General features: G+C 38.7%; 1 protein-coding gene across 3 annotated transcripts in view; it reads right to left on the bottom strand.

Annotated features, from left to right (window-relative positions):
• IARS1 (isoleucyl-tRNA synthetase 1) overlaps positions 1-17,171 on the bottom strand; it is a 109,042-nt gene that overhangs the window by 12,619 nt on the left and 79,252 nt on the right. For 2 of the 3 annotated variants that reach the window (XM_054837960.1, XM_054837959.1), the window contains 7 exons: positions 17,028-17,149; positions 13,875-13,977; positions 13,583-13,666; positions 6,155-6,329; positions 5,286-5,398; positions 4,903-4,998; positions 3,562-3,738 (listed from right to left, as the gene is read on the bottom strand). In XM_054837960.1, the coding sequence (XP_054693935.1) occupies positions 3,562-3,738; positions 4,903-4,998; positions 5,286-5,398; positions 6,155-6,329; positions 13,583-13,666; positions 13,875-13,977; positions 17,028-17,149 (870 nt within the window). Of the gene's footprint in view, positions 1-3,561; positions 3,739-4,902; positions 5,004-5,285; positions 5,399-6,154; positions 6,330-13,582; positions 13,667-13,874; positions 13,978-17,027; positions 17,150-17,171 lie in introns of all 3 variants that reach the window. The other variant, XM_054837961.1, reaches the window with a different exon arrangement.

The raw sequence follows: 17,171 nt of genomic DNA, 5'->3' as shown, positions 1-17,171 counted from the left end.
AGACAGAGCACTTCAAATATGAATTTAACAGATGTTAAAGATATAGCAACATTTAATACATAAGAACCAGAATGGAATAAACAGCCTAATTTTCACAAGTGATGAGCAGGCGTGAGTCTCCAAAATATAATCTGAAAGTGAATATACTTGAGAGGAACACTCTTCCAGAGGTAATTCAGAGTATCTGAAGCCAGGACCCTGCTGTCAGTTGCTGTCTGGAGAAGCCTTCATCTGTCCCCAAGGGGCTACCGAGAGCAACCAGGGGTAGCAGTTGCCTTGATATCAACTCTTTGTGAGTATCTCCCCATTAGCTATTAGTGAATCAATTAAAACTGGAAATACTCCACCAAGGAACAGAACATGTCTCCTCCTGTGCAAATGAGAGACAGGATGAAGAGACTTGAGAATCTGTAGCAACACTACAGAAGCAGAGTTATTTTGTAGAGGCCTCAAGCCACAACTTTAAGACTATGCTTCTTCCAAGCACGGGTGTTTTCCTGCACTATGTCCAGGCTGGAATGGCACCTGCACTTACAATTTTCCGGGAAAAAAAAAAAAAAAAAAAAATCACACTCTAAAAGATCTCTTAATTACAATCTTTAATTGAACAACTATCACCCAGAAATCACTTATACGAACTACCGGTACCAAGTGGCCATTTAAGCCGATTTGTCAATTTAGAGATGGTCTTTGGTAAGAGTCACAGGGTCAACAGACAAACGTAGAAGTGCCACTCTCTGCTGAGCTCCTATTACAAAAGTGGGGAAAGACACATATGGAGCAGCAAACCTCAATTTGTGTTTATCCAATCTACCAGCAATTAAAAATTCATTTTTCAAGTAGCTGGTTTTCTGTCCCAGTATTTTCTGAGTAACTGTTGATTTTTTTTTTGTTGTGTCTCAGAGCAAGTCTTTGGGAGAGGAGTTCATAATTAAGGCTTTGTATCAAAGAACAATCCAGGATAGTTCCACAGAAATAGTGATCCTGAACGTAATGACAATACTTGTAGAAAAGACAGACTGCATTTCATTTGTGTCCCAGTCTTCACGTATATTCGACATCATGCAGACTTCTGTTACTCCTTTTAATAACTTCCAGAAATTTGGTGCAATGATCCTGTCGTAGTTAACTTATGCACTCACGTGTGGAATTACACACGTGGTTCTTTTAACTTGCATCTGCTTTTATATCTGAAAGTGTATAATGGTCACTAAAGCATTCTCCATGTCAATGCTGCTTATCAACCCCCACCAATAGAAGACAGTTGACGCACAATTCAAATTGAATTCACATCTTCATAGTCTTTATGTCTGAAGCTGCTGGTACAAAATGCGACGCAGTTATGACTAACAAAGACAGCTAACCATAGCCACGTCTGATGCACCAAACTACAAATTCACTGCACATAGCTGCAGCTATCCTCAACTCTCCACAAAGGGCCAGACTTCTACACTGAAAGGATTTCTGGAGAAGGGCTTTTTCATTTCAGATATTTTTATTCACCGCTATATGTGACAAGCTAGTTGCAGCAGAACACCGAGTCCAGAGTCAAATATCTGCCCTAAGCAATCCATCTCCGCAGTTCCAGGGAGCGAGACATCCAAGGAAGACTTTACAGTTGCACTAAAATCTCAGTCATCTGCTTCTCTCTGCAACCTCTATTTTCAAGTCTGTGACAACAGTTCAGAGGCACAGCAAGTCTGTAAGCACAGTAGCCATCTTAATGTGCAGAAGGCAACCCACGCAGCAAAGATCACAGACTGACTCCGTAGGGAGGTACTGTATAGTGATTACGACCCATTAAAGTAAAATAATAACAAACAACTCTGCATTTACTTACAAAGTTTTTCTTTGCCTCCATTTACTATACATAAACCGTATAGCTTCCGTACACAGAACTTGCAATAACTCCCTGCTAATGGTTTTGTTTGCAAAAACCATTAGTGCCGAAGATTGTAGGCTAACAGGTAGGCACTCCCAGCTGTATGACCATTGCAAGATGATTACATTTCTATAAACTTAGTCATCAATTGCAACAGCCACACAGAACTCTGTCACATATGGTGTTATTTCAGTTACAATTTTCAAGTTTTCCCAGTCTGAAATCTGACATTTGTGCAAGTGCATGGCCTGACCCACAAACCTCCTATCTCCGGTTTCCACACTAGCTCATCATTTCCAAAACTGAACGGATGTCTGGTTTTGCTGACATCCAGACAACAGCTATCAGTTATATCCATAATAACCAGCACCTTCTGTCAGGGCAAGGTTTCATCTTTACATAGACAGCATTATTTAAAACTAATCCAATAGACTCATCTTTCAGCTTCCCACAATGTTTTTCTTCACTAGAATCTGCTAAATTAAGATTTGGAAAATTGAAAAATAATGGGGGAGGGCACACGACACCACACTTGCACAGGCATGAAAGCTTTCACAGAAAGACACAGCGACCAACATTAAAGCTCACGCACTAGGCAGTTTCAGATGTAGACAGACAAGTGTTTCCCAACACTATGCATTTTTTTCCAGCTGCTTTTACATTCTAATTCAGATTTGATGTTGACTTAACATCAACCTGTCCGTCAGCAGTATCCCAATCACATAAGCACTAAGAGGCAATAGCAAAATATTTACACTGATTTCTCTACCACAATATTCTCCACTTTTATGTAGTGTTTTTCCTTATGTTTGTCAGTAGATTCAACTAATAGTTTTGAAAAACTTTTTGATTCAAATCTGTACAACTTTAGAAGTGTAATTAATAAGTATAAAAACATTTCCTTAACGCAAACGGTGTAATGGATAAAATATGTGCTTTCCTTTCAGCTATTCTCAGACCCCCAAGCTATTCGGTAACCCAAATTTTAAGTTTGATATATCCTAAGTTCTTGTCTTTCTGGTCTAGCATGACACTTAGATTGAAGAATACTTCATCCACGATTCTGCTAAGGAAGCCTTTTGAATATAGTAAGTTTGAATAAAGCCATGGCAAAAGTATTCTCAAAACATGTCAGAAGGAACAATCAAAGAAAATAAAGGAAATATTCTTTCAGCAGCAGATTTGAACTAAGTAATCTGAGAAACTGCATTCTTACGAGAGACTGAGCTTCAGCAACATGGGGGAGAAAAAACAAGCATCCTCAAACATTAATAACTGAAGTTGGTCTTAAGCCTAAAGGCACAATTTAGCCTCGAAGGAGAACATCTCTAATACAAAAGCATATTGGCTAAAGAAATCACAGCAACAGTATTTTTGCTGTCTAAACAATGCACTAATCCAAGTACAAATAACTATGTGTATTAGGCTTACACAGGCAACCACCCAAGATATTTATTCTGGTACCCAAGCGGCTTCATTTTGAAAAACACTACACATACAGACCCCAGCTACTCTCTTTTTTAAACCAAAAAGTCTAATATGGAAATTTACAAATATAACAAAATATTCACTATATCCCACAAATAAATATTGACATTCTATTTTTCTGTAATTGAAGCACTTTCAATTAAAAGCAGATAACAAAATGAACTATGCACTCAAGGATTTTTCCTTCTTACTTGGGTTGTTTCCTGGATGAGAACTTCTTTTGAGGTAGGCACCGGGTAAGGCTTCAGGGCAGCCTTTATTGTTGCAAAAATGAAATCCGTATGTTCCTTAATAACAGTATCCAGGTAATCACCTTCTGGATGTGATCTGTAGTACACCGTAATCTCATCTGTAGGAACCAGATTCCGCTGTTGGATGCACCAAATACACTATTAATGACAGCAAGATGATGTTCGCATATACAAACTAAAAGAAGGATACTTGTTAAGTTAAAGAAAAAACATCTTGGAAAGAGATTTACCGGACATTTATTAAAAGTTTCCAAAAAAATTTAGAATAAAACAATTCTGTTGTAGAAGGGCAAAAGAGAGACCTGTAACATGGCGAGTTTTTCTTCAAAAGATAATGACCAAAAAGCACACCTTACTCTAAATGTCTCACTTTCAAATTCATTTATCAGCTCTCCCCCTTAGTGAGCTGAAAGCCTACAAAATTTATTCAGAGCTTTTCTTGATGCTCAAGAACTTTACTAGCCTCTCAGCCTGAAATTAAAGCCTTGGCTCTTTATTGAACAATTGCTCAACCAGCGCCATTTTCTTAACACCCAACAGTCTCCAAGGCATTTTGGGATTGTGTTGGAAGGTACCAAGTTAAATATTACTTAATGTCCTCTCCTCATCAAAGGCTGTTTACACTTGTCATCACCCCTACAGTGACCATGCTTTCTCAGCACAAAATGGAGATACCGAGTGCAACTCTTTCTGCATTAATATCGTAGAGAGAAGGAAGTTACGTTAGTTCAAAGTGCCTTAACATAAAGGTCGGACAGCATCATTTGTATGTACGATGAGAACAATTTAGAGCCGAATCGTTAACAAATCAGCGTCAGAAATGCCTCCTGTAATTTGCTAAGACACAAGTTTGTTTCTTTTAGCAGTCCTAGGCTCAGATGTCTCAGCTCTCACCAGCCCAGCTGATGGGACCTGACCTGAGCAGGAATAGAACACAACACTTGGCAGGAGGCAGGCAGGCCTGAGAGCTGCTTCACGGGGACTGAACCACTGCGATGGGGCTCAAGATAGAAAACAAGAGGGGGTCAGTAAAATAAATACATAAATAAGTTGGATAATGTATAGCAAGTTCATTGTTTGACTCCAGCTACTTAGTAATATGGAAATCCAAGTGAAAAAGTAATTTGTAAGCTTGTATGTCCAATCAGAAAGCAATGTATGAGGAGTAAGTGACACAGGGCTTCATGCTTTTAATTAAAAAGGTCAGTTTCTGCTGCATATTGCCCAAAGATTGGTTAAAAGTAAATTAAAACGTCTTGTTCCAAACCATTGCTTCCTAACCTTTTTGCGAAGCTTCTGGATGCGATTAATCACTTCCCGGGCAACTCCTTCATCCACCATGGACTGGTCTGGGGTAACATCCAGCAGAACTAAAACCTGAGGTAACACACAGAAAACAGTTGAATGGATGACAAACTTGAAACAAGCTAGTATTAATTCACTCAGAAGCTCAGGTACCTTTTTACAGAGCTCCTCTCTTACAAAATACCATGCTGAAGAGAGTAACATCTCCAAAGTTCAGAAGAAAGGCTCCTGGAATTTGTTGGACTAACCGAACAAACAAAATCACCCCAACTTTCACCTCACCATTTTCATATTATTTCTAGAAGAACTCTTCCCTTAATCAAAAAACAAAGCAACCAGCCAAACAAACAATAAGATACCTGAGCATCAGAATGTGCCTCAAATTGGGCGGATCCTCCTGCAACCTGATCAAAGGTATACATGAGGCGAAGATCTTCCCCATGGAGTTCATGCCCTTCTACAACAATGGTGCCTGTAGAATTGGCAGATGAAGAGCATCTCTTCGAATCAGAGTGATTTTTTTTTTTAAATTTAAAAAGCTTTAAACAAGTATCAAACTCCAAATACATGAAATGAAATATATTTGCAAAATAGTTAAACAGCTGTTAAGCACTAGAAACACTGAATTATCCCACATTCAGTTCAGACAAGCACTTCTACAGGCAGCAGAACTCACTCACATGGCAGATGCTTCAGCAACTGTTTACGTACCGTTCGCATGAAACTGAATAAAACTTAAAAATAACTTGTATACTAAATAAAAATCTACATTCAAGCAGTTAACAGATATAGCTGGAAAACTCACACCCACTTGTAAACCTGGAATTGAAGCAACGCTTTTAGCATAAAAACTACTGCATATCGGTTCAAATTTGATTCAATCCTACAGAACAGCTTACTCTCTACTTCATTTTTGATCTTACAATACCACTTAAACAGGAGAACAGCGTAACATCAGTATATATGGCCACTTCTGTCCGCAAAATAATAAAAAATTTTCTCCTACTCCCATTAACATAAAATTTAATAGGGATAATAACAGAGAAGTAGGCTTTAAGCCTCCCTAAGCCTACAGAAGGATACTTTTGCATCTGTTCCTGCAAATGCTTGATTAATATACACAAATCAAGTACAACTGCTTGATGTTTTTTCTGCTGAGCCAAGGGATTTTTGGATCTTCTCTTTTTGGTCAACATTACCCTTGTTTAGTGGTTGTACCACCACGTACCTGTCTCCTGGAATTCCTCCAGCTGCTCGCTCTTCAGCTCTTTGATTGCAGCCATGACAAGCTTAAACGCACCTTTCAAACGCTTTCCAAGCACCATGTGATCGGGTTCTGCTCTCAGCCGGACTCCGTATTTATCTTTATTAGTAGATAATGTCACTTGACGTACATTAAGTTCCTATAAATACACCAAGAGGAGAAAAAAAATTAAAGAACAGCCATCTCTGACAGCTGTGTAACGGGTACAAAACCAGGGGCCATAGAACTAGGCAAGTCATAAGTCTCAAGCTGAAAATTTTTTATATGGTTGTCTCTATGACCTGTAACTTGCCAACACTGCAAGAGCAAATAAACCAAATCAATACTAAAACTATCCTTGAGCAGCAGATCCTGTCCTCCTGTTCAGCCTTCAGGTAGACATTGATGCTCAAAATGAGCCAGCAATGTGCACTTGCAGCCCAGAAAGCCAACCACGTCCTGGGCTGCATCACCAGGAGCATGACCAGCAGGTCAAGGGAGGGGATTCTGCCCCTCTACTCCGCTCTCCTGAGACCCCCCCCCTGCAGTACTGCGTCCAGCTCTGGGGTGCCCAGGACAAGACAGACATAGAGCTGTTGGAGCGAGTCCAGAGGAGGCCACCAAGATGCTCAGAGGGCTGGAGCACCTCGGCTACGGAGACAGGCTGAGAGAGTTGGGGTTGTTCAGCCTGGAGAAGAGAAGGCTCCAGCAAGACCTTACTGCACCTTCCAGTACTGGAAGCTGGAGAGGAATTGGTTACAAGGGCAGGGAGTGGCAGGACAAGGGGAATGGCCTGAAGCTGAAGGAGGGGAGATTGAGATTAGATCGGAGGAAGAAATTCTTCCCTGTGAGGGAACTGGTGAGGTCCTGGCACAGGTTGCCCAGAGCAGCTGTGGCTGCCCCTGGCTCCCTGGCAGTGTTCAAGGCCAGGTTGGATGGGGCAGTGAAAACTGTAGGAGATTGGTTTCAAACAGGTACAGAAGTAGTTAACCCTTGCAACTTAATGCCACCAGAGCAGGTAAGCAGGAGAGTACCACCAAGTTCAAAAAGGAATTAAGCTCCTAGCAGCAGGCACACAAAAAGCTGCTGAAGAGAGCAGGCAGGCATATGCCCTTGAATATCTTTAATGAAACAGCTGCAGATGGCTGCCTACGACAGGAGTCTACTGCAAGAAGTGACCAGATGCTCACGCTTTCTCTAAATGGACTCTGCCTTTGCAGGAGACAGCACAGTGTGCTAGATGAGCCACGAGTCTAAATCACTAAGCCACTTCTTACATTCTTAATTACAAATAATCTCATCACATAAACACATTGAACACCATCATTAAAAACACCCCTTCGTTACACACTCTGAGCACATACAATGCTGAATTTGAAAATGCATAGCAAACCTCATTGCTCTACACTTAATTCTGTCCAAAAAACAAATGCATTACGCACATTATTTACCTCCAGTAAATAAGAGCACTGTATCCCAGTGTTATTTTGTGTCTTCAAGAGAGTCCGGCTTTTCCCTGCTTTGAAAAGCCAAGAAACACATACAAGGCAGGACTTGATACCTAAATTTCCAGTTTCACAGTCTCTCTCTCTCTTCTTGGTGTAACATACCAGGGACAGATCTCGGAGAGTTTTAATTGCCAACATGCAACTCTTCTACAGCTACGAACCCGCACATATCTGGAGCAGATTTCACTATAATTCAGCAGGTTTTCTCCATCAGATTGCCCAATGCTTGAAGCATTTCATGTTGAAATCTCCACTAGAAGGCTGTTAGAGTTTACATCAACATGCTACAGAATCACCAAGTGCACTTGGCAAGCGAGCTACTCCAAGTCATTTAGGGAGCATAAGTAAACGGTAGCATCAGCATGACAGGACTAGCAAGTAGCCAAACATTTACAACCTCTGAGCTACACTAATTCTCTAGAAGTCCTACTGACACAAAGAGCCAAGAATACAACTGAATTTCATTTTATTTAATATATCTTTTAGGAAATCTAATGAAAATTACGTACTTCAGATATTCAGTTTTAATGGGGTGCTGTTGGAAGTGAGCCCACAAGTGTTAAATGACGACCTCGGGGGGAAAAAGAAATAACAACCTAGAAAACTAGCACAAATTGAAAGATGACTTTGGGCCCAATTACATAAATTACATACAAGCCAACCCCATCAGGACAAGTTTTCTATACTAAATAGATTAAGAAACCATTCTTCTGTGTACATTATCAATTAAAAAAACAGAATGACCCTTCAAATAAAGCAAGTCTGTATCTTAGGTCTGTTTATATCTGCCTCAATATAGTGCTTTGACTTAAAATAGTTCTTACTTTTCTCTTCCCAATAAATCAAAATTAGCTTCTTAACACATCTTTCAAGTCTCATACACACTAAACTGAGGCAACCAGTCCCTCCCATCGCCAGCAGGAAGACATGTATATTCAGGCATCCTATGTACAAGGGCCTTCAGCTGGTGCCATGTGCCAGGCACGATCAGATCGACCAGTAACCCAACTATGCCCAGTTCTCAGAACAGAGGAAGAGAAGTGTCAGTGCTGTGCTTCAGTTGGGCTGGGCTCTCGAAGCAAACATCCCAAAAAGGAAAATAAATATTGATCAAGTAATACTGCAAGACACAAAATACTGAAGGACCACACACCGCCACATTTCATGCGTCAGTTAATCCAGCCAACTGATGGATTCAATCAGTGTTACACCATTAACATTATGAAATACTGGTAGACCTTGAATTTGTTGAAGGAGAAGTCAATTTTCTGTTTTATTATAACCATACATAGGGATGGGAGTTGAAGGGTAGACAAAGGCTGGATGCAAACAAGATTCTGATTGTGCATAGAGTAAAATTTCCTCAGAGAAAACCTTTCACTGGAAGTAGTTAGGAAGAGAACTCCTGAACTGGGCTAGTAAAAGGTATCAAATACTAATGAATAAATGCAACTGTGTTCTGCTAAAAGCCATCTGGATTTATTACATTTTGTGAGCTTGGTCATTTTTGCACAACAACTCTATACTCTGAACAATTCTAATATTAAAATCCATTTATTTAAATTATTTGCTATGTTCTGATGATAGAGTAAGAGTACAGATCAAAGACTACAGCTACTTCTGAGAAAGTGATGAATGAAATTTTCAAAGAATTGACAAGTGTATTTTTCAAATTCTTTTGTCAGCAACTGTATGAAATCATGTGATGTAATTTTTCTTACAGATTACCTCTGGCACCTGCAAATTTACTAGAAACACTACTTCTGGCAATAACTGAAGGTTCTAAAGCTCTGAATATGTAGGAGGCTGATGAACAAAGCTGCAAATACAGCCCAAGTAATACTACTCAGTCTGCCTGTATTCATTGAGCTCTTTAGCTCTGAACCATCCTAGTAAACAACTAGATTGATTGCTATGAAATATGATAAAACACATACTAAGCTTCAGCATCAGCTTGTTGAATTTGAAGATACATCATAAAAATAGAACAATAGGCAGTATTTTGTAAGTGTGCTTCCATAAAGGTATTTGAGTTTGTAGTCACTCATCTCCCCATAAGACATACCTTAACTTTGTTTGCAGCAGCAAATGAATATCAATTAAAACATACTTTTGTACAATCTAATTATGTAATAATTTATGAAATTGTTAGCTTTTACTAGCTGTAGAAGCTGACAGCAAATTTTGTCAGCTATCTTTTTTGGAAGTAATTTAAGTAAGCAAATCTCCTCTCCCTTAAAATTGGATTCTGTAAAATTCACAAATCCAGTTTTCAGTTCAAGAAAATATGAAAGACACTAATCTAAATTTCACAAAAGTCTACCATTGAAAAGATCCAAGTATTGAAATGATTAATAATAATAGCAATTCTGAAGTGAAGTGCCACAACTGCCAAGTCTAAGAGAAATAATCAATAAGCTAACGTGGCAGAAAAGCCTTACAATCCCACTTGCAAATCAATCAAATTTTAATTAAAATTCCTTTAGTGCACAATTCTTAAGAATTTAAGTCACACGGTAACTAAAACCGAGAAGCATACAACACTGATGTAGAAGTCTTGTGCATTGAGCCATGACTCCCTTAGCCAGTGCTCTAGTTGCCCTCAGCAGAACTTTTAGAAGCCTTCCTTAGATGTATATTTAGGCTTGGGGAAAGATGGTATTGCTGGAGTGATACAGAATTAGAAGTTTAAGACGTCCTCCACTACTTCAGTCATCTCTTGAATTCTTTGACTGACATGGTTGCTCTCACCCAGAGAAGTGAGGTGAGTTGATCTTGCTTGGGTAGATACAGATTTTTGTTCTCCTTGTCAAGGCAAAGCAGCTGATCTTAACAATGACAACTTGAACTAAAAAAGTTCTGTCACATTTTAAGCATGTGACTAGATATTCTGTTACAGAACCCTCTGAAGATACCTTACTGAAAGGAAGAAAGAATCCTTAACCTACCAAGGACAGGCATATGGTAAGGGCAATGCCATTTCTGGACAAGGGAAAAAAAATATCCTTAGATACTGTACTGCCCGTGGTTATTACAATAGAAAAAGAACATATCTCACTGATCTTTGAAGACCTGTTTCATTGCCTTTAGAGAATGCAAAATGTTACAAACACAGGAGAAAAAGAATCCATTAAATGTAAAGCATCATAACCTTACGCTTCACATACTACCAGCATACCTAGCAGAGCCTTTGGAACTGACTGTTACGAACATATATGAACTGATCTAGAAAGCGACACATTCTGACAAATAAAAGATGACAGGAAGGTCAAAGGTCAATTATTAGTAGAAATACATTTTATTTAATAATCCAGAAGCCATTAAACAGAAACACAAACTAAAGACAGACTGCTGAACCCATCCATCCTATATTATATCAGCTCTAAGAAGTAGGAGGTCCCACGGTGATACAACACAGCAAGAATTCCCTGAAGACAGAACTGAAACACAGTTCCTCCGCAGGGTCAGATTCAAAGTTTCAGTGCTGTGGAGGGAACTGAAGGAACTGCTCTGAACTGTGAGGAATCCCTGCATTTCCCACCCCATTACTGTACTTGGACACATAGCAGCTGTCTACTAATGTGACAGTAACTTGGGAAGTTGGAGGTCAAATGCTGGAGGTCAAAATAGGACAAAAAATTAAGTTGTAACAGTAATCGGTTTTTAGTATATCCACTACAAGCACTTAGAATACAGGAAGAGGGCAGAATTCAGAGGATAACGAAAAGTACACCCTATGGCTCACCTCCCCAGATGTGAAGTTATCACAGGAGGGAAGGGAAGGAATTCTTTCATCAACTGTTCAGATGTAAAACTACATTGCCGTTCAATTTTTTTTCTTCTGGTTTTTGCTCCTTTAAACAGAGATTGTTTCAAATCTCTGACATGACATGAGAAGGCTAAGCTTGCAGTTCACAGACATTCTGAAACTGTATTAACCCTTCTACATGAAGTCTCTTGTAACAGTTAAGGAAGTTGATTTTTTGGGGGCTTGTTAGGTTTTGTATTACATTGCACTTAACTCCTCTGACAAGGACCTTGCGTTGAGGCTGTATCCCTTCCTCAGAAACGTTTTTCATCAGGAGGTCTTGAATGGGGAAGATTGTCTGAACAACTATCTAGGTGGTTTTGTTTTACAAGACCGCTCCTTCAGTTCTCAGCAGAGAGAAAAGCTGGCCTGTATTCTGCCTCGTTGAATTAAGAGCTACACACAAACACAACAAAATTGCGTAAGGGAAGGATTCAAGTGAAAATCCAGACAGATTAATACACAGAAGTTATTGTCATGAAGTAATCCCCAATTTATAATCAAGTCTAGCGCATGCATTTTGCCTAACATCAACATCAAATCAGTTCCTTTAGAATTCTGATTTCTTGGCAAAGAGCCACTATTTGAAATGCAATTCTTTCTTCCCCAAAACACATACAGTTACAACGATGAAGTCATAGCTTATCTCCCCAAAAACCACAATGAAACGTCTGGGTGAAAAGTGATCATCTATCCCAACAAGAGACTACTGCAGCAAGAGGAAATCAAGACTGCTCAGAAAGAACAGTGTTGCTTAACCAGTCTTCCTTCTTCCCTCACTGCCTTCCAGAGTGGTTCTGAAAGGCCTCCAGTCTTACAATGGAGATGGCGTTACCTCTAACTCCCTGTTCAGCAAAGCAATTATAAAGCCCCTAGGCTGCTAACAGAAGTTACACGTAGCATAGCTCATGATATCAAATGCATGATCACAACAGATTTAAGTGGTTAGAACCACTGGTTTGCAAGATGATTTGAAGGCCCCAACACCTAGAAAAAACTTCAAAGGCATACTGGCATAATAATGTTGGGTTTTTTCCCTTTCTTTTCGAAAAAAACCACCCTGGTTCATCAAAATTCATCACTAACTGAAACACTCTTCCTTCTCACTATTCCCTCTTACTGTTGGATTTCTCTTGTACATCACAGATGTGAAAGAAAATGCATATAAAGTCTATTTGTAATGAAATTTAATTGAACATAAAGACTAAAAAGCCCACTCTACAGTCTTAAGCAATCAAAAAGTTAATAGACTTTGTGCCTTCACTACAACTTATGAAATGCAGTACTGAAGTTGAAAAGATTTATTTACAGTACGAACATAAAAATAAATCAAGATTATTTATAAACAAACTCCTTTTTCATTTCAGTACTTAAAATACTATAGATTTTTACATGACTGACTAAAACCAGGAAGTGCAGCCAATTTCAAGAAGTTAAGCTCAAAAATCCAAGAAGGGTTACTTTTCTTTTGCATGACATGGCTTTTACCTGAACAAAGATTCAGAAGTAGGGCAGGCTACATTTCTCTAATGGACACATATTAAAAGAGTATTGCAGTGGCATAGAGGAGCAGATGAGTAAGAAATTGTATAGACTAACATCTTATTTATTTGACATTTTATTTCCTAAACAACATCCTGCAAAAAATCTTGACTGGTCCCCTATTCTACTTTACATGGAGCACCCTCTCTCCATCAACCTTCCACTCACTGTCAAAACTGCTTTTAATGCCCTTTAACTGAAGGTGATCAAATTTTGGAACCCATCTCTTTGCCAACATATAGTTGACTATTGTCTTATTTTCATTCAGAGAATGTTTGCTGATCAAGAAAAAGAACACTTCTAATAGCCTCTTACTCCTTTGTGGTCAGTTTGAGTGATTAAGTATTTCTCAATATGACAACTGACTAACGATCATCACCCATTTACCTTCACTTGTGTACACAGTACCCATCGATATCCCCCTTCATTACAATTCTCCTTTACATTCATTTTACCTAGTGAGTTAATATCATCAACATGGAAGGTTAGGGTTTTGTTTGTTTAGGTAACTGACATACACAATCCAGTTAAGCATCCTGTCCATGATGTTCTTACCTCGAGTATGTACTTCTCTAAAGATCTGACATTTTCCAGAGCCTCTGGATCCTGATGGATAACAACTACTTCTTTCAAAGGATACTGGGGAGAAGAAAAAACCAAACAAACTGTTGTCTTTTCAACTGAAAATAAAGAACTTCAAATGATAAATAAAAATTTCTGAAGTATTTTATCATTGAAGTCTGTTTGCTATTCCAAACTTAATTATTCCGTTTTCCCAGGCTTATCTTAAAGTTACAAAGCTATTGCTCATTCCCAAAACACTGATAAGAGACGTTAGAGTTCTAACCTTTACTGGAATCGTTTTTCTGTCTCTGATTACTCGTCCAAGCTCAATAACAGACTGCAAACAAGAAACGGCACTTTCAATTTTTTTGTCGATGAGATCCTCCCTAGATTAAAAAGGAAATATTATATTGCTTCATTTGCATTGTATCTGTTTGAGCAGATTGAAAACATTCTACCTCCTTCCCTGAAATTTCCTACAAGAGACTCAATTATGCCCTGTTTGGGGGAATTTGAAAAATGAACAAACAGGGTTTTCTTCTCTCTTTGTGGAGAAGAAAATGAGGAAATAACTTGCTGAAAACAAAAAACAGAGCTATTTTTAAATCATCTTTTGTTAGCACCTCTCACAAGATGGAGATGACGGATTGAATCATACTACCTATTCTATTAATACCCAATAAAAAGTAAGATTTGCTTAATAATATCGTAAGAAGATGCAAAAAGATATTATAAGTAGGATACTTGTAATGGCAATGAAATACCTATAATGCAACCAACTCATTGGAATCTCAACTTACAATCTTTTCCAGGAATTCTAGATATTTTAACTTGACGTTTTAGACACTCTTGTCATCTTTCCTGGTTTCATCATTTTAACACCCTCCCATTTTGAGGCAAGGCAGGGCTGGGGTTTGGTGGTGGGTTTTTTGGCTTTTCTTTAGGTTCGGGTGGCATTTTTTTGTTTTGCGGGAGTTTTTGGTTTTGAGTAAGCTGACATTCACATTTTCTTTCAAATGTACTAACAGCCAACAGTTCTGAGAATGTGGTTTTCTTGATTCCTTGAGTAGCTGCATAAATTAAGCAGCTCCTTTAAAACTGCACAAGTGTCATATTAAGACCAGAGATACTGGTTCAAAGGACAGCTGTGAATAAAATGAACAGTTGCTTGCTGTAACGTAAGTAGCAAAAGTACTGGGATGAAAGCCATGCATCCCATAAGGATTGTTCAAAAAACCAGAACTGGTGAAGTAAAACTTAAAGCTGAAATATCCCCATGTTCTGCACTACAGCATTGGTTAAGATGTTACTACCAATTTTGAAGCTTTTCTTCTTCCAAAAGCCAGTCTCTTGGATGGTCCTCCAAAAAAACCTTAGAAACATGTAAATTGTAAAATAGAAAATTTTGCTCCCAGAAAGGTTCATATAGTATAATGTGGCAGTATTTGAATATTACTTGCCATTACTTAATGACACTGTGGAGCCACAAAACGAGATTAGTCTTCATACATGGCATACACATCCACAAAATTTAATGCAACCAAGTATGTTCAGACACTAAGTAACCAAGTAATACCTCAGCGGGGTTTGTAACACAGGTATTGAATCAAGTTCAGCTGTGAAAGTGGTCAAGTCCCTTAGCTTTATCTGTACATACCCATCATATTGTTGAAGTAGTATTTTCTAGTAACTGCACCCAAAAATGTCTCTTATTATTAACTGACAGTATTGTCCTTATGCAGTCATCAGAAAAACGGTCAAAGAAAAATGCAGTGATGTGCTTAGCAACTCAAGGTGAAACTCTAAAACTTCAACAATAATTGAGTTCTGAAAATATCTCTTTTTATCTGACAAAGGGAACAATTAATACATAGGGGATCCAGTGAATTACACAAACTAGTAGCAGACAAAAATCCAAACAAAGTACAAGACAAAAGAGGAAAGCTCTGCAAGCCACTCGCATCATATGTTTGCAGGATGCAGCAGCAAGTCAGTTAACACTAACAGGAATAAAAAGTGACTAAGCCACTTTTAAACGCTCATGCTAAGCCCATGCCTCAACTGAGTTCCTGCAAATAGCTCACTATCCTTCCATTGCTCTGTTCTACAGGAGCTCAAAACTAGTTCTGATAGCTCACTGATGAGTTTTGCATTCTTTGATTACATATTCTTTACAGCACTTTCCCAGGGAACAGAAAATCAGCACCATCATTATGTCAATCTCAAACTCCTTCTTGCAGTAACTCTCATTATTAAAGCCATCAGAAAGAACATACACCTTCCTCAAAGGATATAGTATCCATAAAAGAAACAACATTACTTGAAGGTTTAAATTTTTAAACTGGCATGTAATTTATCAAGGTCAGGTCCCTTGTCCTTGAGGGTTTTCAAACTGAGCTGCAATGCAAAAGGAAAGTTTGTTTCTATTTGGTGACCAACAGCAGGCTGTAGTGCAGGTACTAACTAATTCACTAACGGAGCACCAAGGCACTAATGAGCAACTGATTGCCGTAATACTAGTGTCTGCCTTGGCTGGACAAAAAAACCAAAACCAAACCGAAACCACTTCAGCTGTCAAGTTCTACCTGGGATGAGTTGATACTACGGATAACCCAAAGCATATGTCCACCACAACCACCGTGGACCCAAACCTTTCTGAGACACACTGGCACTGACACAAAACCTCACCCAAAGCAATGGTCTGTCTGGAAAGCTGGCTCTCATATGATGTATCCTCTTACAAGGAAGTGGCAAACTCTGGACAATGGTCTAAATTCTTGATCTGAAGACAAAAGAATTCACTCTGCTGGCTCCATATGTGGTCCACACAAAACAATAATTCTAATCCACATGGGACCTGGCATCAGCATTCACTAAGAAAGGCCTAGAGATGGGAAGATGCACACATTCTTGCAACTGTACAGCCTACAAGGAAGTTTTATAATCCTTTTGGGCCCTTCATAGGCATTATAGCTTCTAGTCAGCACACGTTTTGAAAAGTAAAAAGGATATTCCTTGCTCACCATAAGCAGGAAACATTTTTTTTCCTAATTATTTTCCTTCCTATGTACAATCCTTTAATCTAGTACAAGTCTACTGGCTAAATGTGGAGGGAAAAGAAAATTCCCAACTAACTTTGAGAGTGGGGTGTGAAGTGTATTGCTAGTGAAATGTTCTCCTACAGCAAAAAGATTAATTAATCAGAGTTTAATCAAAACTTAAACATTTTTTGCTTATAGGAAATAACACGTTAACTATCATCCTAAAATTCTTCCTGAGGCAAAGGAATATTCACATTATTAAAGCAGCTTGTTTTCCTGTTATGCAAAACAGTTTTAAACACAAGTAAGTGAAGAAGCACTGTTCTGTGGAAAGAAAAAACAAAACACACAACAAACTCAATCAAACCAAAACCCACATAGCAGCTGTCTCTTACCTCACTTGGGGAAGCATGAGGTAGTGGATGCTCTCAGTATTCTTTTCCTGAACTGAGGTCGGGTCAATAAGCGTCTTCAGATTCTGGTACATCAGCTCAGTGATAAATGGAGTATATGGTGCCTGTAATGTTGCATTCAATCAT

The sequence above is a fragment of the Grus americana genome, chromosome 11, assembly GCF_028858705.1.
Source record: "Grus americana isolate bGruAme1 chromosome 11, bGruAme1.mat, whole genome shotgun sequence".
NCBI classification, from domain to species: Eukaryota; Metazoa; Chordata; class Aves; order Gruiformes; family Gruidae; genus Grus; species Grus americana.
Note: the sequence above shows the minus strand (reverse complement) of the source record. Positions and strands in the feature narration are given on the sequence as shown.